Raw genomic sequence first — 22,404 nt, forward strand, 5'->3', positions numbered from 1 at the left:
CTGGGAATGGCAAGTCAAGTCTCTGGTGGAGCTAAGGGCAGGGTTGGCATCCGTGTGCAGGTGCGTGTTAAAGAATTCCGATGCAGTCTGATGGCCAGTTTCACCTGGCCTTGACACGGTCCCATCAGTAGGAAAGTGCCAGACATAACACACGGAGGGGAGGGGGAGCACTTCTGTGCAGCCCAGGCCGGCCCACAGGCCAGGCCTACAGGCTCCAAGACACAACACCCTGTTCTGTCAGCCCATTTCAGCCTCGGGGGGCAATATCCCTGGGTAATTAATTTGGCAGTGACAGCGGGGGCCTGCACTGGGGTTCCAGGGTCCAGGTCACCCACCCTGGAGTAGCTGAGCCAAATGCAGGCCCACAGAAAGCTTGACTTTTAGAGACACCATTGTGAGGACTATAATTCCCACCCCCTTTACCTAATGTTCGTTACCAGATTACAGACAGTTTCTGCCCACAAAGGATCAAAAAGAAGCCGCTACAAGCAAGCTCCTACGGACGGTTGCCCAGGAGAGCGGCCCAGCGTGCACACAGCAGGAAGACAGGGACAGAAACACCAGAAGCAGCAGCCAGAACCAGTCTCTGCCTCCGGTGCCTTGCTGGATGGGCCGCAGAGGGGAACCATCCTTGGTCTCATCCGCACGCCCCTACGAGAGGAACTGTCCCCCTTGCCCAGGCACAGTGTCTAAGTGTGTGGAAGGGCGTACCCTGATTCTAGAAGGCTCTGGCAAGATCTCCAGGGTGCGCACCAGCCAGAAGTAAACACCATCCAATAGGAAATTCAGTACAACTTGCTAAGGAGGCCACACATCAGCTCAGAATTATCCAGAATTCACCACCCAACTCCAACTCCCATAACACAGACCCACCTTGGACCTTCACCTCGACCGGGGCCCCCTTTAGCGAGCTGAACTTGTCCTGCCAGGAGGGACAGACCCTGCAGGGAAAGAGCAAAATTCATCAGTCCTGAGCAGGCAGCAGAGGTCTCCTCATGACCTCTCCTTACACATGCTCTAGAAAAGTGAATTATTTGTGCATGTGCTAAATTACACTGAAATATTCACTTCAAGATGGTAATTTTATGCGATGTAAATTTCAATTCCATAAATTGTCTAGAGAAAAAAAACACAAAATATTCCTGAAAGCATAGCTCAGAAATGTGAATCTGAATACTGAAATTTAAATTCTCACGATAGGGCTCCCAGGTGGCTCAGTTGGTGAAGCGTCTGCCTTCGGCTCAGGTCATGATCCCAGGGTCCTGGGACCCAGTCCCCTGTCGGCAGGCTCCCTGCTCAGCGAAGAGCCTGCTTCTCCCTCTCCTTCTGCCCCTACCCTTGCTCGTGCTCTGTCTCTCACACTTGTGTGCACACTCTCCCTCAAATAAATAAGTAAATAAAATCTTTAAGTTCTCACCATAAAAACACAAAATGACTGCCCAAGAGGAAAATCCTGAATTCCTTGGAGCTCTGAGCTCTTTCTCAGAAGGAACCATGGCGCAGGCTCATTTGAAGGATGCCCACCAAGGCCCCGCCCGCTCCGGCACCCTTGCGCATCCTGCCTGGGTTCCGCTCACACTTCTCTGCACACATGTACGTCTGCTCTTCTGGGCCTGGAGTACTTTCTTCCCACCTGACCCAAGCGCACTGGCTCGGCCTCATCCCAAGGAGCCCACGGCTGACACCATCTCCCCAGGGAAGCTGGGGAAGGGCCAGGCAAGCCCACGGACCCTCTGGCACCCCTCCAGCCTAGCAGGACCTGGGCACCGTCTTCCCACTGGGCTCCCAGACGGCAGGCTCGCTGAGGCCACGCGATAAGCTTCCATTCCATACTTTTGGGGCCTAAGGCCACGGCAGCCGGCATAAACGAGGCAACCAGTGCATGTGAACAAATAAATGCCACAGCCTCTTGCCACCTTGCCATTAGTACACGTCCATGCTTCACTCTTTCAAAATAAGGACATTTTCTCTTTTTAGAAAAGCTTAAATCACTGCAAGATTATCCTACTCCAGGTCACAGCTTCAAACCGTTTGAGGGCTCCCAGTGTGACAGGCTCTGGGATCACAGCTACAGCCTCTGGACTGGGAGATAGCAATCCTAGCCGCCTCCCGTGGGTCCAGCAGGGCCCCAGCCTTGGCGAGACCAGACAGATAAACAGGACAGTGGCCACTCCTAAGCACCTTGCCTAGAGACATCAAGCTGATGGGCAAAACCGTTTCCACACACAGACCACATCCAAAGGCAGTAAAGGGCTACGATACCTGGCAGGCCTCTCGGACGTCTCCACCGGGAGCAGGGCTCCGTCTGAGCACTACAGCCCCACACATGAGCTCCAGGCCTAGCACAGCACCTAGGCCGTGGGAGCCTCGCTCACACAGCCGAGACTGCTGCCCATTTGCCGGGGAGCCCCAGGAGCTGGCTGCCAGGGCCGGCTCTCCCTACAGAAAGCTGAGAGGCTCTTTCCGCAGGACAGTGAGGGCCAAGACTCTACTCTGCCATCACAGTGTGGACGCCTGCCAGGGCTAGGGACCTGCCGACCTAGCGGCAGAAGAGGGCACAGTAGCTGTCCCATGGAGAGGGCTCACTTCCCCTTCCCCAGGACCATGCCTCCAGATGAAGGCCCACCTCCCAGGCCGCACCTGCCCTGGTCGTCCTGGGGCCCTGGGAGGAGGCGGGGCTGTACCAGACCTGAGGTCCGGGGCCCCGCACAGGGGCTACAGCGGAGGGGTGGGCCTCAGCTGCGCTGCCTGTGACTTCGTGACTCAGTGAGGCAACCAGCTCTTCTGCCAAAGAGGGACGGGGCAGAAGGGGCAGAAAGAGGCCCTACCACGGAAAGTGCTGAGCGGCTGGGTCCGGGGCCTGGTCGCTGGGCAACATTCCCACTTACGAGGCGCCAAGGAGCAGAGCGCACTCAGCACCCCATCAGGCTGGGGCCCACTTCCACACACTGAAGAACAAATCCACAAAAGCCGAAGTGACCTCACTGAGGGCGGGCTTCCGTTGAAGCGGATCTTCCTGAGGCAGCAGGGAGCGGGGCAGAAAGTACAGGCACTCAAGGCCTCCAGAGCAAGTACAGTTCAGGAGCCAAGGAAACGCAGGTGCCTTGAATTCAGCCACCCTGGGGGCCCTGCAGCTCTGCCCTGCCCCCACACCGAGGGCTTGCTCAGCGCCCGGGCCACCCAGAGCCAGCATGCCGAGCCCCAAGGCCAATGTTGGCTGCAGCTTCCAGATTCCACCCAGAGCGGGCAGGACAAGGCGACCCTGACCGAGGGCTGAAGGGGTGAAGGCACGTGCAGAGAAAGCCGATCTGAAATGTGGGAGAAGCTGAACTCTATCCAATCCTCTTTTTGGGACCTTAAAAGGCCTATGGCCTTTTGCCAGCTTGGGATCACAAGAAGTAACTGTACGTTCCCTGTGTATTCTTTCAAAGAATTCAGCTGCTTGTATTTATAAAAGTACTAAAAGCATCTGAAGAATGTACCCAGAGACTACCACCCATCCCTCCCACCCAGCAGGGTGACCCACTGCCCAGCCTCAGCCTAAGCCAGGCAAACGTGGGCTCCTTCCCATGAGAGCTTCTCCAAGACATGGCTCTGCACCCCCCCTCCTGGGGGGAACACTCGAGACCCCTGCACTGGCCCAGGCATCCCCACCACTGCCCCTCCTCCCAGAGTGCTGGACCACACACTGGTCGTCCCAGGGCTGGCGGTGGCCATCATGGGAGCCAGGCTCCTGCCATCTTTGCCTGGGACTGTGGCAACAGTTTCCATACCAGTGTCCCCGCCTCCACTGTCTCCCCTCCAAATCCATCCACCAGAGAACCCCTGAGTCACCCTGCCGAAATGCCAACTTTAGTATGCTGCGTCCCGGGCCCCATGCTTGCCCTGCCCAGAGCAGAAAGGGGAAAGACCCTCCTGTGGCTTGCAAGGCAGGAGCTGCCCCACGCTGCTGGCCAGGACACTGCTGCCCAGCTCTGCCTCCCACACCTCGATTCCACACTCCTACTGAAACAAGCACCCACCATTACCTGTCCCCTCCCACAGCAAGTGCCACCTTCCCCACGCCAACATCCATAACATTCGGACTGCTGAGGTACGCCCAACACCAAGATTCATGCCAGGGCCTTTTTCAGCCACCAGAGCCCCCACTCCTTGAGGACACCCATCCGTTCCTGAGGCGCCCGGAATGATACATGGGTGTGCGTGTGTCCGTGAACCTGCTTATCAGCCAACAGCCTGCAGCACATTTCAAGGGGCACATTTCTGGGGCTGACACACAAGTCTTGCCTGGTATCTGCCCTCTAGCAGCTCCCAGTGCTTTGGAGAGCCAGAGAGGACAGCAGGCCAAGACAGAACCAATGTGCTGAGGGCTCTGGGCGGGTGTGCTCGAAAGGTTGTGGGGGTCCGAGGGAAAGAGGGATAGGTTTCAGCCCAGGAACTGGAGACTTTTCAAAAGGAGTTGGGATGTGTGAGCTGGGTCTTTGGAGGTTATGCGCAGACCTGAGAATGTTTCCAGGGGAGAAAGCAAAAGGGTATGAGAGCTGTCTGAGCAGAGCCCTGGGGTGGGGCCTGGGGGACACCAGGACAGGCGGCTTGAAGTACAACGGCTCAGACATGAACATGACTCCACTCCGTCCCAGCCATTCATAGGACACCCAGTCCAGGGACAGGCCTGCTGACCTCCTACCGTACAGTAGGTGTGCCAGCTGGGGGCAGGCCGCATGCCCACTGCTCCACCAGCAGGCTCGTGTTCAGGCATTTTCCTGAGCTGTGAGGGTATAAGGGCCAAGCTGAGGAGGAACGGGCCCAGACTTTGCCATCTGGGTAGCCCTCGCTTCCCTTGCACAGAGCTACACACACTCACCACGGCACTTCTTGACCTGAAGGACTGGGAAAACAGGGTCTTGGCCCTGCCTGTCACTCCTCAACGGACAGACGCATGACAGGTCACAAGTCCAGACAGAGTAAAAGAACTGAAGCCCCCGCCAGCTCTGAAACTAGTAGAGCAAGGTGGCAAACAGACCAGCTAAAGCACTGGCCGGGGCATGGGGAGCAGCACTTCCAAGGCAAATCTGAGCATGGTTTGCATGGCTGGCACTTCTTACCCAGCCCGCTGCTCTCACAGTGGCCTGCAGCGAGGTGTGGAGCTGTGTGGGAGTATCGAACGCTCACGCTTTCCCAGGTGAGCTAAGTGGTGCCTGGTGCGCCCTGGGGACCGGGAGGAACAAGCGAAGACGTTACCGAACACATATCCACTCCAGGATTTCCAAGCGGTACTTCGAGGGACTACAGAGCAGTTCCTGGATGGTCGTAGGTTCTGTGATATAAAGACCCTCAAGGACCGGGCACTTGAGATCCTAAGCAAGGCAAGGAAAACCAGGAAGCTTTAGAAAGTGAGTATGACTTAAGGATTGAAATGCTCCTTCCTTCACACACACATTTAGTAACCCCCAAGCACACACCAGGCTTGTTAGCATACACAGGCTCTGCAGCTCGCATCCGGGGGTGGGGGGGGGGGGTGGGGGGGGGCTCCCTCCATCTTGCCTAGCCTTAAGTCTTCCTTATTCTCAGTGCGCATCTGCAGCGGCCTGTAAGTAACCTAACCTCCTGTAAGTACACCCGTTCTAGGCTCGCACAGCAGTTAGACTTAGTGGCAGCTAGAGGCTTTGGCAAGATTCTTGAGATTCTGAGCCAGGCTCCATGCTATGGGACCAGAGGGAAAGGCCTGGGAGAAGGCAGAATAGCGCCTATGTGCAGTGTCAGGGAGGGAGGAGGGGAAAGTGATGGGAGCCGGCGACCGAGTGAGGCAGGGCAGCGGCTGTGCGCGCGCCACCCGGGATGGTTATCTGACCCCACTATTGTCACCACGGGCACCTGACACTGACTCGACAGGGTGGCACGGGATCTGCCCGTCTCCCTCTAGACCCCGCGAGCTCCCAGAGTCCAGGGCCCGTGCGATCCCCGCGTCAGATGCTTCGGGCGCCCGGCAAGGACCGTAAGCTAAGGTGCAGCACGCGCGTGGCGTCGGCCGGAACTAGAAGGCGCGGACCACGGAGACAGCCAGCGCGAAGGCCCAAGGCCGCCCAAGGAGCAGGTCCGCCCGAAAGGGCCGCGGCCGGTAACTGAGAGACGCGGCCGCGCTTGTGGCGCTGTCTACTTCCGCGGTAGGCCCTGCCCAGCCCGCCGCCCGGCCCCCGGCTGCCCGGATCCGCGGCACCTTTAGCTTCGCGAACACCTGCACGGCCGCCTGCAGCACGCCCTCGTCGCCCTCATCGCCGTCGTTCTTGTAGCCGCCGCCACGGACGCCGCCACCCACCCCAGCCATGTTTCGCGCTCTGATCCGCGGCCGCCCCCGCCTCGGGCTCACTGGCCGGCCCGGCTGCCAATCACACGCAAAGCCCCGCGCCCCTCCCGCCCTCCGGTCCGCGGCGGCCTTCCCGCCCCTCTCCCGCCGCGCCTTCCCATTGGGCCGCAGCTCCACACGCGCCTGGGCACCACCCAGGAGGCGGGCCTCGCGGAAGGGGCGGGACGCGGGAGAACGGGGCGGGACTCTCTTCGGCCCCGGCCGAGCGGACGTCGAGGAGAGCCTTCCCCAGGAGAGGGCGCTCCTGCCTCGGTCGGCTACTCCTCTAGAGGATGGGGAAGCGCCTTGCGGGTGCGACTCAACCCGGACTGGAGCGTCCTGGCTCCCTGTGCGGGGCTCTATCTCCCGTTTCCCACGCTCACTGCTGTAGATAGAAGGCAGTTCCTGGGTTCCAGTCCCGCCGCATTACTCACTAGCTGGATGACTTTGGCCGGCTTCCCTAACCTCTCTGTGCCTTCTTGCCCTCACCTAATGGGGAATAAATGAGAGCACTTGCCTCACGGGGTTGCTATGAACATGGAATGAGGTAATAATTCCTATAACAATGCCTGGCACGTCCAAAGCGCCATGTAGATGTTCACTGTTATTGTGCTGGACCCTGCTGCTTACCCCCCTTCCTCCCCCACTCTGTCTTTCATCTGCCTGGAAGGTTCTGTGGCTCCTTCCCACCCTGTCCACTTACAAATTTCTTTGCACCTCTCACAGCCCTTGAACTTAATGAGTCTGGCATAATATCTAACGACCCATCTGCCTCCAGACCGCCAACGCCCCCATCCCTGGGACCTGCTGATCTGAGGAGGCGGGAAGGAGCTGAACGGTGGTTGGTGCCCAGGGAGTCCAGAGCCAGTGGCAGGCAGCTGCTGCCAGCTCTGTCCTCTCGGGAGTTCTCCGTCCTCTGTTCCCTGTCCTGCCACCTTCTGAAAAGAGGGATCAGTAGGCAAATCTAGAGACAGGGACACCCAGGGACCTAGCAGGACACAACTACAGTAATTTGAGTGACAGGAAGGGGCTCTCAGCTCTGTCCTCAGAGGAAGGGATCTCCAAGAGTCTGAGTTAGAAAAAGACCCGAGCCTGGCCTTGTGGGACAGGATGTGATTGCTTACTGAATGGTTTGTAATTCCAGGCTGCTCTGAGGACACAGAGCCTTGGAAGTGAGCTGAAGGGGCATGCAAAGCGCCATAAGGCCCCTTCCCCTGTCCAGCATGGCTGCTGCCTTGGGCCCTTCTGGCAGCTGAAGGCTGTAGGGGCTTTGGGCTGTTTTTGTTTTTTTTTAAATCTTTTTTTTTTCCTCTTTTTGTTTTTGTTTTTCTTTCTTTCTTTTTAAAAAATTTCATTTCAATCACAGCCCCAGCTCAGACATTCAAATTCTTGTGGGTTTTTCTGTGGATCTTTCCTAGGACTGGGGAATTTGGCAGGAGAAACCACAGCAGTGTGGTGGCCTCCCCCGCCCTCCCATATCCTCTGCTCCTGAGGATCAGGAAGAAACAAGCCCCTGTGTATTCTGGAAGAAAATTCCCCTTCTCCACCCAGCCTGATGGAGCCAGTGCTCTAAGCAGCCTTTCCCCAACTCAGCAGCTCTGTCTATGGCATGGGGTGCAACGTGGAGGGATTGGCATGCCCTCGAAGGGAGAAAACCATCTTCAGAGGTCATGAGGTCCATGGTCCTGTACAGAGGACGTGCTGGCCAGCCCTCAGCTCATGGAGGTGGCTGCCAAAGACCTGTGCACACCACCACTAAATCATGGTGCCTCCCAAGCATCCGCCACTGGAAAGGCTGGAGACTGGGTGGGAACAGAGACTGCTGGGCCTCTCACTGGAGTGGGAGGGGAGAAGGAACCAGCTGATAGAAGCTTCTGGAAACTTGAACTCGAGCTCAATACAGGGAAGCACCTCTCCCAGAGGACACTGCCCAAACCCCAGCTGGCTGCCTGGAAAGGGAGAACGTTCCCTGTCCTGGGAGGTGTGTAAGCCCAGGGAGGTGGGTAGGGATGTGAAAGGGCAGATAACCACAGAGAGGAAGGAGAGGACGGGCCTCTAAGAGGCCTTTCTGCCCAAAGCCCCCTGGGTTCTGTGAAGGAGGCTGCGGTGGGTGAGGGGCCAAAAATGAGGCTGAACGACTTGTCCACTAAGGAGGAGATTCGGTGGGGACTGGGGGTCAGTGGAGAGTGTGGCTCCCTGGGCAGACAGATGCACTTCATGCCACAAGACCCAGCCTCCTGATCATGGGGGAAACTTGGCCATGGGTCCCAGCAAGGCCTCGGCCATGTGTCAGTACTTGGAAAACAGGTTGGAAAATGAGGCCAGTTGACAGGCACCGGCCCCACTGTGCCGGGGATGGCCTGGCAGCCGGTGCAGGCCAAGGCAGCCAGCCACGTGAGGCACCTCACTTCGTGCAGTGGGCATAGAAGCCAACCAGGATGTCTGTGAAGACCTCCCAGCCCTGGACCAGCAGCTGCTGGTGGGAGCTGTGCAGGGCATCAGGCAGGAGGAGGGGCCCTGAGAGCCTCCCTACCATAATGCTCAGATCCCAGGGTTCGGTGGGGGGGACCCACCCCGCCCCCCACCAGCACACACAGCCAATCAAGGGAAGCTGGAGTTCAAGGGTTTCCCTTCTCCATCGAGGAGGAGGAAGCAGACTGGCTTCTGCTGCTTCTGATGGAAGCTGAAGGCCTTGTTCCCCATAAACTCCTGCCCCTGAAAGAGGGGAGCCTTTGAGGGACGGAGGCTCCTTCCAACTCCCGCTCTCCTCAGCCCCAAGTTTAGAGGAAGTGAAGGGACTCGTCACCACACGCCCTGGTAAGCACCACACGCAGGCACTTGAAGAAAAGGCAAGTGGGGAGCGTGTGACATTTTAGAGGAAGGATTCAGTTATGGAACAAGGAGCCTCTCCAGTCCTGACACTGGATAGGGGGAGGAATGAGACATGGCAATGAGGTCAGGCTGATGACGGTCTGAGGCCAGGACTCTCCACTGGCGAGATAAAGTCTGTCTCTTCTGTGCCCCCCTCCCCACTCCTTCCCCGACTTCTCTCTTCTGCCCCTGACTGAGCTACTGTGCCAAGCTGTTGGGTACCGTCAGCCCTGGTGCCCTGGGCTCGCAGCCGGCCCACGACACCTGTGCCAGCCAGGAGCCCACTCAAAACCAGCCACGTTCCCACGGATGAGAGGAGGAGCGGAAAACCGGAAAGTAAGGGATTTTGTACGTGAAAGCCCAACCTTCCACATGGGCCATGAGACCTAAAGGGCCCCTGGAACACAGGTGATGTCAACATAACCTTCGGGGAGCTGTTACTCACCCACCTCAAGGCCCTGGGGACCGTTCTGGCCAAGGACACACACCTGGAGTCTTGGAAGTCCAGAGGGCTCTGGAGCTGCCACCACAGACCTGACAGATGGGAGCCTGCCCCAAGCACAGGACAGATGAGACTATCGATCTAGGAGCTGACTGATGACAGCGCATTCTAGAATGCTGTCTTTCTAGACCTCCGTGTGGACGCCGGGAGTCCACCAGCACATGAGAATGGAGAGGCTGTTCTGGGACCTTGGCCTCCTCTCCTGTCACTTCTGGTCCCTGTGCTAAGGCAGGGACAGCAGGCTCCCTGCCCGCAGGAAACCTAAGGAAACCTTGGCCTGTCCTGGGCCTCCTGTTCCAGGGCCCCGGCCTCACCTCCTACTGCTGAGCAGTCCTTGGAGCCAAGGGGATGCCAGCCCCTCCCAGGCCACAGTCTCCTGCAAGGGTGCATCTCACACGCCTAAGACCCAGATCAGATCGCAGACCACCCCTAGGGTCTGAGAGGGTCTGTGAAGTCCTCCCACCATGCAGGGTCTTATAGGGGTGTGGACAGAGCTAGGATGCCTACCAGGACGTGGACCCCCAGGAGTCCCATGGATCCGTTAGTGACAATGAACACAGGGCTGGAGGGGCCAGGGCGGACACAGTCAAGCTGTTCACTTGCCCTCTTGACCCAGACTCCAAAACTGAGGTGGGGAGGGGTGCAGGCCGGGCCCCTGGAGGCCTTTGGGGTCCCAGCTCAAGCCCTCATGTTCCTCTTGGGCAGGGGCCCCGGCCGCAATGTGCCCCGCAGGGTGAGGGGTGGGGGTGGCCGCGCTGTGCTGGCAGAGGCCCACAAGGCAGGGGGCAGGGGCAGGAGCAGGGGGAGAGGGGGCAGCTGCACATGTGTGGGGGCTCAGGCGCTCCCCGGGCAGCAGAAGAGGAAATGGCCAGCGGGATGGCCCCCTCCACAGGGAGACACTTGGGTCTAGACGGCTTGGCAGAGCCGCCAGGGCTGAGTCACATACGTCTGGAGCTGGAGATGCAGGCGCCAGGACTGGAACACGAACGTGCCCACTCCGGAGGGCCAGGCGGGGGAGAGGGGTTGCTCAGCCTCGGCTTCCCAGAACCCCACCCCCAGCCAGCACCCAGCCTCTGCTTCCTGCCTGAGCCGCCCCCCCATGCCCATCGGGAGGGGCAGAGGTTAGCCCCCACATGGAGTGGAGCGGGGCCCACATTATGGGTAGGAACAGGCCGAATTTCAGAGGGGAAGGGAGATGGGCAAGTGGCCCCCACATGCCCCCATTCCAATCACAGCCCTCCTCTACCCCGAGCGCCGCCCCACCGCCAGCCGTCACCGTCCTGCTTGGGGTTCCCTGTACCCCTTTCCTCTTTCTCCTTTCTCAGTCTCCCTGCCTCTCTTGGTCTCTTGCCCTCCCTCACGCCCCGCCCCCACTCAGGAACACCAGGTCTCAGGATGGCCTGATGTATTTAGTGCTCACAAAAGCGTCTGCAAAAAAAGTTGTTTAATTGGGACCAGATCCTCTGAGGTTTTAACGGCATTACAACAAGATGGGCTTTCTCTGGGGAAGAAACTGCAGGCAACATGAAGAGAGCATCGGAAGTTTAGCTCTTTTCTTCTCAAAGCTTGAAGGGGGAAAAGGCCCCCATACCCTTGTTTATATACTAGAGATGCCCTCCCACGGCCTCCCACAGACAGAGCCCCGCGCCCATGTAGCTTGGACACATGACGAAGGCTCAGGAATGGGCCTGCTCCCTCGTCCTGGTGGTCATGCCGAGGGTGTGTCTCTGGCTGCAGAGCCACTGTGGAAGGGCCTGGTACATAGTGGTGGCTCAATGCACTGAGCAAGCGACCGATGGTGGGCGGGCAGGACGAGCAGCCCGGACCGTGGCCTCAAACTTTGGAGATGCATGCGTGGAAATACCCTCCGGACCTCGCCACTCGCCACTCGGCTGTCTGATCACCTGTCTGAGCCCGCCCCAGGCTCACTCTGCGCTCAGCATCTGACTCTCCCCACTTCCCTTACCTGCAGCCTGCCTCTACCCTGCCGGAGCCACCCCCCCTCTTCCCCAGGGGGTGCAGCTGGCTCATATCTTCTCACTTGTGCCCTAATAAGTCGCCTGTGAAATCCTTCTATAATGGAAGTCAGACTGTGCGAGTCCTCTGCTCTGAAGCCCACCATGGCTCCCTGTTTCCTTCAAGGTTATGGGCAAAACGGGCCTGCCGCCCACGGAATGCCCTGCGAAGCCAGCCTGGCTGCGCTTCCCCGGCCTCCTCCCTCCCGTGGGCTGCTGCACCACACTGGCCTACTGGCTAACTCCTCAGCCCTTTTGAGGGGCAGGCAAAGCTCCATGGAAGAGTCCCCCCGAACATCCCTTCCTCACGGCCCTCATATGAATCCCCCTCAAAAGTAGCCCTCCCTCCAGCCACCGTGGCCATCTCTTTCCTTCTGACGGGGTTCCCCGTGCTCCCCCCTACACAGCCAGCTCGAGAAGCACAGGGAAGCTGGAGGCGTGGCTCCCCACACAGTGCCCGGCATGGTGTCACCCGGAGCAGGGAGCCCAGGAACATTCCCTGAGCGAAGAACCCATTTTCCAGTCCTCTCTTGATGCGAGAACTGTCAGCTGTGTGTTTCTAAGGAGACTTGAGGGACGGAAGTGTTGCTTTGGCCCCTCCTGACTGCCAGTCAGAGCCCCCGACTTGTATGGGTACGTGTGTGAATGGGTCTACATGAGCGTGTGGACAGTGGGCCACGTGGCAGGGCAGGGCAGGAGGAGAAGATTCTAGAACTTGGTAAGCAGAGCACACCCACTACATTAAGATGGAGAGGCCGCGGCCCTGAGCAGGGAGACTTGCTCCCGACATCACGTGGCCAGTCTGTCCAGGGCAGAGCTGTGAGCCCAATACTCTTTCCAGCAACCCCCAGGCTGTATCCCTGGTTCCTGGAAAATCCCGACACCCCTCCCACCCTGCGCTCCAGACACTAGGCTCAGGGTTAGTGTTGGCCGGGGGCCCTGCCTGCCCCAGCCCAAGTCCACGAGTGAGCTGTGTCTCGTTCTGCTGAGCCCTCTACCCCTGCAGGCTGGGGGTTTCCTCGAGGTCCCCACGATGTCCAGGTGCTGCAAGACTGGACATAGCAGGTGGCCAGGTGGCCACTGGGTCCCCAGCAGGAGAAGCACAGCAAGACAGGACTCCATAGGAGCTGGGAAACTGACAGGGCCCAGGCCTCACCCCTTCCTGCCTAGGTGGGTAGAAGCGGGGTCCCTCCCTCCTCCAGCCTGCCGTGCCAGAGAAACCTGGGAGCAGGCTTCCTCCCGCCCCCAGCCCAGCTAATGGGAACCAGATGGCAGGATGTTTAGTCAGCGCCTGGGGAGCGGCACGAACAGGGAAATGGGTTGGGGGCCAGGATTCCAGAATCCCTCCCCAGGCAGGGGGAGGGTCAGAGCAAGGGCTCCAGCCGCAGGCCCACTCCAAGGGCCCATCTCAGGACCCCTCCTCAGACAGTGCCTTGACTTGGGCACGCCCTACCCCCTCTCTTTCCTTCTTTGTACTGGGGAGGCTGGGAGTGCTCTTGACGAACCTCTCGTGTCTCCCCAGCATATTTCTGGCCTCCCTCGCCTGAAGGTTCCCCCTCCCAGAGCTTCAGCAATCCTCTAGCCCAGGACACCCTGTGTGCCCCAGGGCCACACGGGCTCATCGGAGGCTTCATCCTTGGCTCCCGAGGTACTTGATCACGCGCACTCTCCAGACAGTTTCTGCCTCTGGTCTGTGTGTGGCATAGTCCCAGATTCAGGCCACAAACAAGAGCCCTAGATGGGACAAGGAAGAGGGTGCCAGTGGACCCTGTGTGGCTCTCAAAGGACTGTCAGCTGGCATGGGGGCTCCTTGAAGGCAGCAATGCCCACATCGCCATCGCACCCTGCTCGCAGACCCCCATGTGCAAATGTCGAGGAGCCCAGCAAAGACCATCTTGCTGGAAGCTCCCCTCCCTGACCGCCCCCCACCCCCTCCTGCATCTCACACACTCCTCTGTGGCCCTGGATGGAGACCTTGAACCCCAGATGGTAGTGGGAAGCTCCTTCCACATGGCTCTTCCTGGCCTGCTCCCCTCTGCCTGCACCCTCCCCCAACTTCCCCCTCTCCCCTCCACCCAAGCCTTGCCCACAATTAACTCATTTCTTCAGATTGCTTCCAAACACAAGTCAACGCTGGACAGAACTGTAGGAAAAGCTTCCTCAAAGCTGGCCCCAAAGAGCCATGTGGTGAGACGAGGCCTCTTTGCCAGCCCCCAATGGCCCGCCCGCCCGCCCTCGGCTCCCACAGCAAGGCCTGGGGCTGGGGCCTTCTGAGGGTCGGCCCAGAGGCCAATGGTCAGCCACCGCCTTCCCTCAGGCCCTGATCCGCAGGTGTCCCTCTGACCAAGAGGGCATGCCCAAGGCAAGGGGGCGTTGTGGGGCTGCCCGATGACGATGGTCACACTGGGACCCAGCAGCCCCTGGCTCACAAACAGTTTAGTGTGGGGGTGGGGTGCAGCTGGGGAGGCTGGGGGATGTGGAACTTCCCACCCCCGGCTTTTTCCAGAGGACAAAATGGGGTTCTCCAGGGAAAGGAGCTGCCGCGAGGTAGTCAGGGAGCTGGTAGAAGGACCAGCCTGAGCTGGCCTGTGCCCAGAGGCCGCTGGGGCCCTTAAGGGCTGGGGTCCATGCTTGCCACCCTAGCTCTGCCGAAGTGTGCTTTGCTCAGGAATTGGGAGGCCTTGGCCCCGGAGCCCATGGCAGAAGCCCACAGGCTGCTTGCAAGGCCCAGCCCCTCTCCTTTCCCAGCCGTGGCCATAGGACCTGGCAGCCTGGGGCGGGCGGCTTGGCCTGTGGTGGGCCTCACAGGTCCGCTGTGTATAGAGACAGAAACCCCATTCATGGGGGACCCTGGGCCCAGTCCAGTGGAGAATAAATGCAGGCCTTAGAGCAAAAGACCAAGAGCACTCAAGTCCAAGAAAAAAATCAATCTCTCTTTCTCTTCAGGTGGGAGAAGGGGTTGTTGGGGGGAAGTTCAGGGCAAGGCCTAGGGAGGTATTTGTTTTGGGGGGGGTCCTTCTTGGGGGAGGACTGCCGTAGGTGGGGGAGGCTCCTAGCGCCGCAGCCAGGGCCGGGAGGTCAGGGAGCAGGACTGTGGCGCACCGTCCCACTCGCGCCCCGCCCTGCAGTGGCTGCACTTCCGCCTCTCCCAGCCGTTCACCCCCTCTGCTGGCCCAAGCGAAGTGGCCATGAAGAGCTTGATGCTCCCAGTCCCAGCTCTTTGGGTGGGGTGCTGCCCTGGAGGGGTCCTGGCCAAGCAGGGGCCGAGCCTGAGAGAGCCCATGGCCACACCAACCCCTGTGGGCCCGCTGACCCCACAGCCGCCGCCGCCCAGCTGGCCTGGACCCCCCAGGGGTGAGTAGGTGGCACCAGCAGGAAAAGGCTGACAGGAGGGGACCCTCTACTTTGTTATTGGGGCATGACAGACTCTGGGAGGCCTGGGGCCCATAGCCCAAGGGGAGGGCAGGGGAGGAAAGGAAGCCCCCCCAGGGGACTGGAGTAATGGAACCAGGTTTGCTGGGTGGGGAGTCAGCTGCCCTAATAACTACTGAAGAGACCGGGAGACGTGTGGGAGGCTGAAAGTGCAGGACTCAGGGCTGGGGAGAGGCAGCACAAGGGGCCCCAGGAGACCAGCTAGGGTGTGACCATGTTTGTGTGCCCCACCCCGAGGCCCAGGTGTGGGATGGGAGGAGCTGGTGGTTGGGCCCAGGACCCCCAAGGGATGCCCATGGTCAGAGCTTGTTAAGTTGGGGCTGCCCTGTGTTAGAGGGGAGGCAGGCAGGGTAACCTTGCACTCTGCTCTCTCTCTGGTGCTTGGGATCCTCTGCTCTGGGGCTGTGGAAGGGCAGGCAGGAGATACTTGGTGGCCTCCAGGGTCTGTGACAGAAGGCCGAGAGCTCCTGAGGGTAGGAGAAACAAGCAGAAGTGAGGCTTGGGCGGAGAGAGGAGGGAGGGTGCCAACCTGTGACTGATCGTCCCTTTAGGATGGAAGTGCTGCTTCTCAGCCAGGTGGGGGGCCAGCACCTCCTGCCAGTCTCTATCAGCCCCTTCTACAGGTCAGGTGTGGCACACCTTTGACAACAGTGGCCTGGACAGACCTGAGGAAGGGCACCTGGACTGGCCACAAGTGCAGCCTGCCTTCAAGGAATGAGCCCACAAAGCCCCCAGCCAGGCCCCAGCACCCAGCTGGAAGGCTCCCGCCAGGCCAGGGCCAGCTCAGAGGAAGGAGTCGCCACAGCAGTCTGGGAGCAGAGTGGAGTCCCAGCCACGGGCCCTAGCCAAAATGGGGGCTGAAGCAAGGTCCCAGGCTGCCAAGCTCAGGCCCTTGCAGGCCAGCAGGATCCCCTAAGCCCAAGAGGGGGCAGTGGCTACCAAAGAGGGCCAAGGCAGGAAAACAGGAGGTCGGGGAGCCAGGAGAAAGGGCCCAAAGCCCAGGAGGCCTCCCAAAGGTGAGAACTGGCCAGGACAGGAAACCCCCACATGGAGCCCGCAGCGGGTGATGGGGCTGTGCCTGATCTCCAGTGGCTGAGGCTTGGTCTGGTCCTCACCAATCACACTGGCATCACTGGCCCCTCGGCCCCACCCTGCTCTGTGTGCCCGACCTAAGCGGCCCCAGGGCAGGCCAGAGAGGAACCTCCAAAGGCAGCTCCTCTACCCTAGCTTCAGGGCCCCCATTTGAGCTGTTGTCTTTTGTGCTGTGCTGCGGTTTGGCTGGTCAATCTGCCGGCAGGCCCCGGGGGTGGGGGGCAGGCCTCTCGCTCTGTGACCAGCCTGGGGCCGTGTCTGTTGTCCTCCAGGGGCCTTCCAGCACCCCGGCTCAGGGGGCCAGCATCAAAAGAAGGATCACAGCCAAAGCCAAGGTAGCAGCAATACCAAGGAGACCACAGGCCACGGGGGGAAAAGGCCTAGAAGCCGGCAAGGGCCCAGACACAGGTTCACAGACCTGGGCACTGCAGAACGGGCCATGCCCTCTCTGCCCGCCTCCTGCGTCCTGACCCAGGCAGGCAGATGTCGCCTGCAACAATCTCAAGACGAAACACATCCCTGCCCTGGCTGACCCTGGCCTATCCATGCTCTACCCCTGCCCCCATACCCACCCTGTGACCGGAGTGAGAGGGCCACACCCTCAGCCTCGTGGTCCCTGGAGGGGACTGCTGCCTCGTGGTCCCTGGAAATGGCCCTCCTTCCTGTGGGTCCTGGTTGGCAGTGAGAAGATGCCCCGACTTGGGACAGTCAGAAGAGTCAGCTCCAGGGGCACCTGGGTGGCTCAGTCAGTGAAGCATCTGCCTTTGGCTCAGGTCAGGATCCTGGGGTCCTGGGATGGAACCCCGCATCAGGCTCCCTGCTCCGGGGGGAATCTGCCTCTCCCTCTGCCTTTACTCCTCCCCCTATTCATGCTCTCTCGCTCTCTCTGGCTCTCAAAGAAAAAAACAGAAGCGCCAGCTACTCTGGCTCATGTTGGGGAAGTCCCGGCAGAGGGGAGGGGGACAAGGGAATAAAACCACCCCATGTCTGCACAGAGAATGAAATTGCCAAAGGTCCCAGCGCAAGAACAAGCTGGATGCCGAGGCCTACACCCCTATGCCTTCCTGGTGTGCAGCAGCCCCACCCCCACCCCCACTGCGACCAGGGGGTCAAGCCTGGGGAGGAGGGCTGGCAGGTCTGAGATGGCGCCAGGTGTCGATTGCTTCTCTCCTGGGGGTTAAGGCCTGGAGGGGGTGCTGCGCAGAGTCCCCAGCATGGCGGGGACCCAATGATTTGGGATGACACGGCCCAGAACTGGGTGTGGAGAGCAGCACAGATCCTCAGGCCCCACAAGGGAGGGTCCGTTGTGTAAGAAACTGAGTAGCGGCTCTCTAAACCCTCACGGACCTGGTCCAAGTGGGAACAGGGAAGCCACAACGCAGCCAGATAGGTGTCCCCTGGGCAGGATCGGCCCAAAGCCATGCCCAGAAAGCCTAGCCTGGCTGGTGACACCTCAGTCCCCAGCCTTCTTTTCTCCCCTCTGCCACACGGCTCCCCAGAATCTGACGCGGCTGGAGCGGTTGAACCTGGATGGGAACTCGCTACCCTCAGAGCCAGCCAGCCTTGCCCGCCTCCCTGCAGGAGCTCAAGCTCAGCGACAGCCTAGCAGCCTCCGGGGTGTGGCCAGGCCCCAGGGGAATGGGCTGAGGGGGCCTGGGGAGCCAGGGAGGCCGAGGGAAGGCGTGGTTGAGGGAAGGGTCTGGGGGGGGGGGGTGCAGAGGAGGGAGCACCGGCCTGGGAAAGCAGCCCTGGCCTCAGGGGGCCTCTGGAGCTCTGCAGTGGGCTCACTGCCCTTCCGCCCGCCTGCCCTGCAGGGCTCAGCCAGCTGCTGACGGTAGAGATGGAAGGGAGCCCTTCCGACCCCTCCGCAGCCTGCTCTACCTGAGGCCAGACCGAAACCGCCTTAGGACCGTCCCCCACCCCACCTGTCCCGTCCTGCCAGCCTCCCTGCAGGTGAACTCCAAGGCCAGGGGCGCCGAGATTGCAGGCAACCTGCAGCCAGCAGGTACAGCTGCCCGGGAAGGTAGTTTCAAAGATAAACCCGCAAGGCCTTGGTGGCCAGGGTCCTCTCCTCTGGCTGATCCAAACTTCCAGAGGCCTGGAGATGGGCTTTGAGGATAGTCTGGGACTTTCCGGGTGTCCCTGAACAAGGCTCAGGCCCTCCCTGGGCCACGTGGTCCCCTTGCTTGATGGCACTCCTTGGGGCTGTGCCTTGTGGGGTTTGGAGGAGCAGCAGAGACGGTGACACCTGGGTCGCACAGATGGGGCCAGGGACAGAGGGACGGGGAGTCGGGCCGGGTGGGCGGACCCTCACCCTCACCCTCAGCCCCAGCCTTAGAAGCTGCACGTGGGCACCAGTGTCATCAAGGAGGTGACCCAGGGCATGCTGAGCCACGGCTGCAGCCTCAGCGTGCCGGGGCTCAGCCACAACCAGCTCCGGAAGGACCAGCTAGCCTCCCACGCTTGCACTCCCATGAGTGCTGCCACCTGCCCTGGCACAGTCCAAGCTTTACCCCGATGGCCACGTGGTGGCCAGAACAACCCAGAGAGTAAGGAGGAGGGTCTCAGGTGGGTCATCGGCCTCCGTGCCTAGGGCTCAGGGTGACCCGGGCCCTCAGCCGCCCACCTACTCCTTCAGGATTTCCCTGTGCCGCCCACCCAGCAAAATCCCCAAAGTCACAGGAACCTCTTCCTCTGCCCGTACCTGGATTCGCCCTGTAGGCTCCCAGCCAACTTTCTTGGGCGGCACCGTGGGCCAAGACAGGGGACAGCGTGGGCGCTGAGAACGGTTCAGCTTCGGAGTTTAGCTACGGGGTCACCAGACAGATACAACAAACTGGGGAGCTCAGGACCCACAGGGATTTCTACTCCCACAGCTCTGGAGGCCCGAAGTCTAACATCCAGGTGCCAGCAGGGTCACACTCTATCTGCAGGGGACAATGCTTCCTTGCCTGTTCCAGCTGCTGGTGGCCCCAGGTGTTCCTCGGCTCATGGCCGCATCACTGCAGGCCTCTGCTGTCACATGGCCTTCTCTTCCGTGTGCCTCTGGGTCTCTCCCCTTCTGTCTCTTATAAGACACTTGTCATTGAATTTGAGGTCCTCCCTAATCCAGGATGAGCTCATCTCAAGATCCTTTGCTTACATCGACAAAGACCCTTTTGCCAAATAAGTTCGCGTTCACGGGTTCTGGGCAGATATGTTTGTTACTATTCACCCCCACAGGAAGGGTCCAGGACGAGGCTCTAGGATCTGGTTTGGAAAGCTGGGTGGAGGCGCGAGCCGAAGGGGTCCAGGAGGAGACCAGGTCTCATGGGCCCTGCCTGTGGAGTAGGATGAGGTCTGGGAAGCAGCAGGAGAGCTGGGGGGTACAATCCATGGGTCTGGCGACCAGTGTGGCAGGGCAGGGGGTGGTGGTAGGTGGGGGTCAACAGACACTCCGACCTGACATTCCAAGGACCAGAGCCTCCTGCCCCGCACCCTGCTGTTCCACAAAAAAGTTACCAGGACGTTTGGGTTTAATTATTCTTTTTTCCTCTCCCCCTCTTGCCAAGGGGGCAAAGGGAAGCAGACAGCAGCCTAGGGTGGGGCCATCCAGCCGCTGGTCCACTCCCACCACGAGGCCTGGGCAGGGGGCTGGCGGCCAGTCAAGCTGCTGGAAGGAGAGGGGGCTGCTGGCAAAGCAAGCTGGTGGGGGGGGGCACTTTTCCTGTCTGACCCAGTGTTTCTGGTTTTCCTGGCCCGACCCTGGTCCTGATCCATGGCCTGCCACGGAGTGAGTGACCTGGGCTCACGGCCACCCAAGCTTTACTGCCTGCTTCCCTGATCCCTCAGCATCCCCAGCCCTGACCCCTGGGAGACCCTTAGTGTTCTTTCCCTCCCCATCTTTCTCCTGCTTATCAGCCCGGGTAAGACAGGAAGACAGCAAGAGAGCATAGGGACAAGAGGCAAGGGCCATGAGACCAGGCTGGGGTGAGCCGTGCTTCCTTCGTCCTGTCGAACGTTCGACGAGTCCCTGAGTTGGGGGCACGACTGGCCTCAGTAGCCTTGCAGTGAACAAGGAAGGACCCCACCCAGATCCCCTCTTCCCTGGCTCTTTAGACAGGGGAGGATGCAGAAGCCAGACGAGGCTTGGCGGGGCTCACAGTAAGGCCGAAGCTGGTCTCCTCGCCCTTTCCCAGCTGCTGGGAGCTCTGGCAGCCTCTGCCACCGCCGTCAAGGAGCCAACCCCCCACCCCCTTCTGGGGTGTGCACCAGGCGCCTTGATTTGGGGCTTCGGCCGTGGGCTCCAGTTCCTGCTGGACTCCCCTCCCTCACTCCACGCCTGTATGCCCTCCTGCAGCAAGCTGGAGACCCTTGACCTGTGGCTGGTGCCCTGGGGGCCTTCAGCATCTGACTCTGCACCACAAGCCAGCTGCCGGCCCTCGGGTGCTGCACCTGAGCCACAAGAGCAGGTGGAGCCCACCGCTGGCTCTCCATGCTGAGGCCAGGAGGCCCTCCCAGGCGGGGGGTGCCTCTGGGAGGAACCCTTCACCATCCCCATCTCTCCATCTCGGTTGCCATAACCGGAGGCTGTGCCCGGTGCTTGGCGGGCCCAGGGTAGCCCAGAGGGAGAGGCGCGGACAGCAAAAATCTGGGCAGGGATGGCGAGGGGGAGGCGGGAGGGCCTGGCCCAGAGCAACAAGGGCTGAGCCTCAAGCGAGGGCCTGCTGGGTGGCGGCAGGGACCTGCCTGACCCACCACCCTGGGTCCAGGGGCTGTGACTTGGTCGTCCTGCCACCCTCTGCTTCTCTCCTCTTGTGTGATACCTGCTTTCCCTCTTGGGGGCCTTCTCTCCTTTCCTTGACTCTGCTGTCCCCACCCTATAGACACGTGGCCCTGAATTCCATCTATGACCCTCTAGTGGCTCAGGACCCCAAGCTCCCCTTCTCCTGCATTGGGGTCTACCCAGCGCGGTCCTCTGGCCTCAGCAGGGGGAGGGGGCGGCAGAGGGTTCCTAGGAGCACCCTGCTCCTTTAAAACCGGTGGCGGGGGCAAGCCTAGCTGTACTTGATCTTTGCACTACTTGGAGAAAGATCTGGAAGACACTGCTGCTTCAGATGCTCCCCCTTCCCTTCGACTGCTGAGGCCCCTTCACTCAGTGTACGGCCCAGCAGCCCAGCGGGGTGGTTGGGACTCGAACACAGTAAATGCATTTCATTCAAGCCAGGAGCCTCCACCAACCCGCCCCTGTCTCTCCCGGATTTAAGCTGCATTTGTTCTGCAAAGAGCCCCCAGGGAGTAAACACAGCCTGGTTCCAGAAGCTTTTCCAAGAGCGCGCCCACCCTTACCTGCCCTGGCCAGGGTACTGAAGTCACCCTCCACAAGTTGCAGCCACTCGGCGGTTCAGACTGCATCAGTATCTCTCTTCCAGGAAGCACCCCTGCATCAGGTGTGGGCCCACAGACACGGTGAGGAGGAGGAGGAGTGCCTGCCCTTTGTTCTAAAGCCGCCGCGCTCACACCGGCACCAAGGCCGGAGAGGCCTTGCCTCTCCCTCTGCCCCTAATCCAGTTCCCAGGACCCTTACCCTGGTTCCCCCCAACCTTGGTGCATACATATCCCCACCCCATTCTGTGGGTCACCAGGGCCCCACTGAAGGGCCTTAGGGGCAGGGGCAGGCATGCAGTGACGTGGGACCCGGATGTACCCTTGTGAGACCTGGTGCTGGCGAAGGGTGGGGAGGGCGTGGTCTGTGGGAGGCCAGGCCTGGCCCTGGGAACCCAGGGGTGACTGACCCCTGGCCAGCGTCGCAGCCTGTATGCCTGGTGGGGGTGGCAGGGGCAGAGACAGGTAAGCTGCGAGAGCTCAGCCCTGCCAAGCCCTGAGGACAGGACAGGACAGCTGGGTGGGGACACAGGAACAGGAGAGGGTCACCAGGTCAGTCTTGACGGCTCATGATGCCCCTGCACCCGACGCTGGGGAGGCAGCTGATCTAGCCCCTGCCCCCAAGGTGGCGGAGGCTCATGGTGGTCTGGGGGCCAGAGAGACAGCTAAGTGACAGGCATCAAGGACGCAGCGGGAGCAGGACCAGCCCCAGCTCTCCGGGCTACCCGGCTGTGGGCGGAGTGCAGCAAACGGGACCACTCACCGCAGAGTCCTGGCCCGGCCTC

The 22,404-nt window shown here is 60.5% G+C and overlaps 1 protein-coding gene across 9 annotated transcripts in view; it reads right to left on the reverse strand.

The window, feature by feature from the left end:
• The window catches only part of HAUS7 (HAUS augmin like complex subunit 7), a 44,430-nt gene extending 22,460 nt beyond the window's left edge, over positions 1-21,970 (reverse strand). For 2 of the 9 annotated variants that reach the window (XM_059156905.1, XM_059156907.1), the window contains exons 1-4: positions 21,822-21,879; positions 21,584-21,675; positions 5,242-5,357; positions 874-941 (exon numbers count right to left, since the gene is read on the reverse strand). In XM_059156905.1, coding sequence (XP_059012888.1) covers positions 874-941; positions 5,242-5,357; positions 21,584-21,675; positions 21,822-21,864 — 319 coding nt within the window. In that variant the 5' untranslated portion in view covers positions 21,865-21,879. The other 7 variants (XM_059156901.1, XM_059156903.1, XM_059156902.1 and 4 more) reach the window with 6 other exon arrangements.
• Positions 21,971-22,404: the final 434 nt, after the last annotated feature.

This window comes from Mustela lutreola, chromosome X, assembly GCF_030435805.1.
Source record: "Mustela lutreola isolate mMusLut2 chromosome X, mMusLut2.pri, whole genome shotgun sequence".
Lineage (NCBI taxonomy): Eukaryota > Metazoa > Chordata > Mammalia > Carnivora > Mustelidae > Mustela > Mustela lutreola.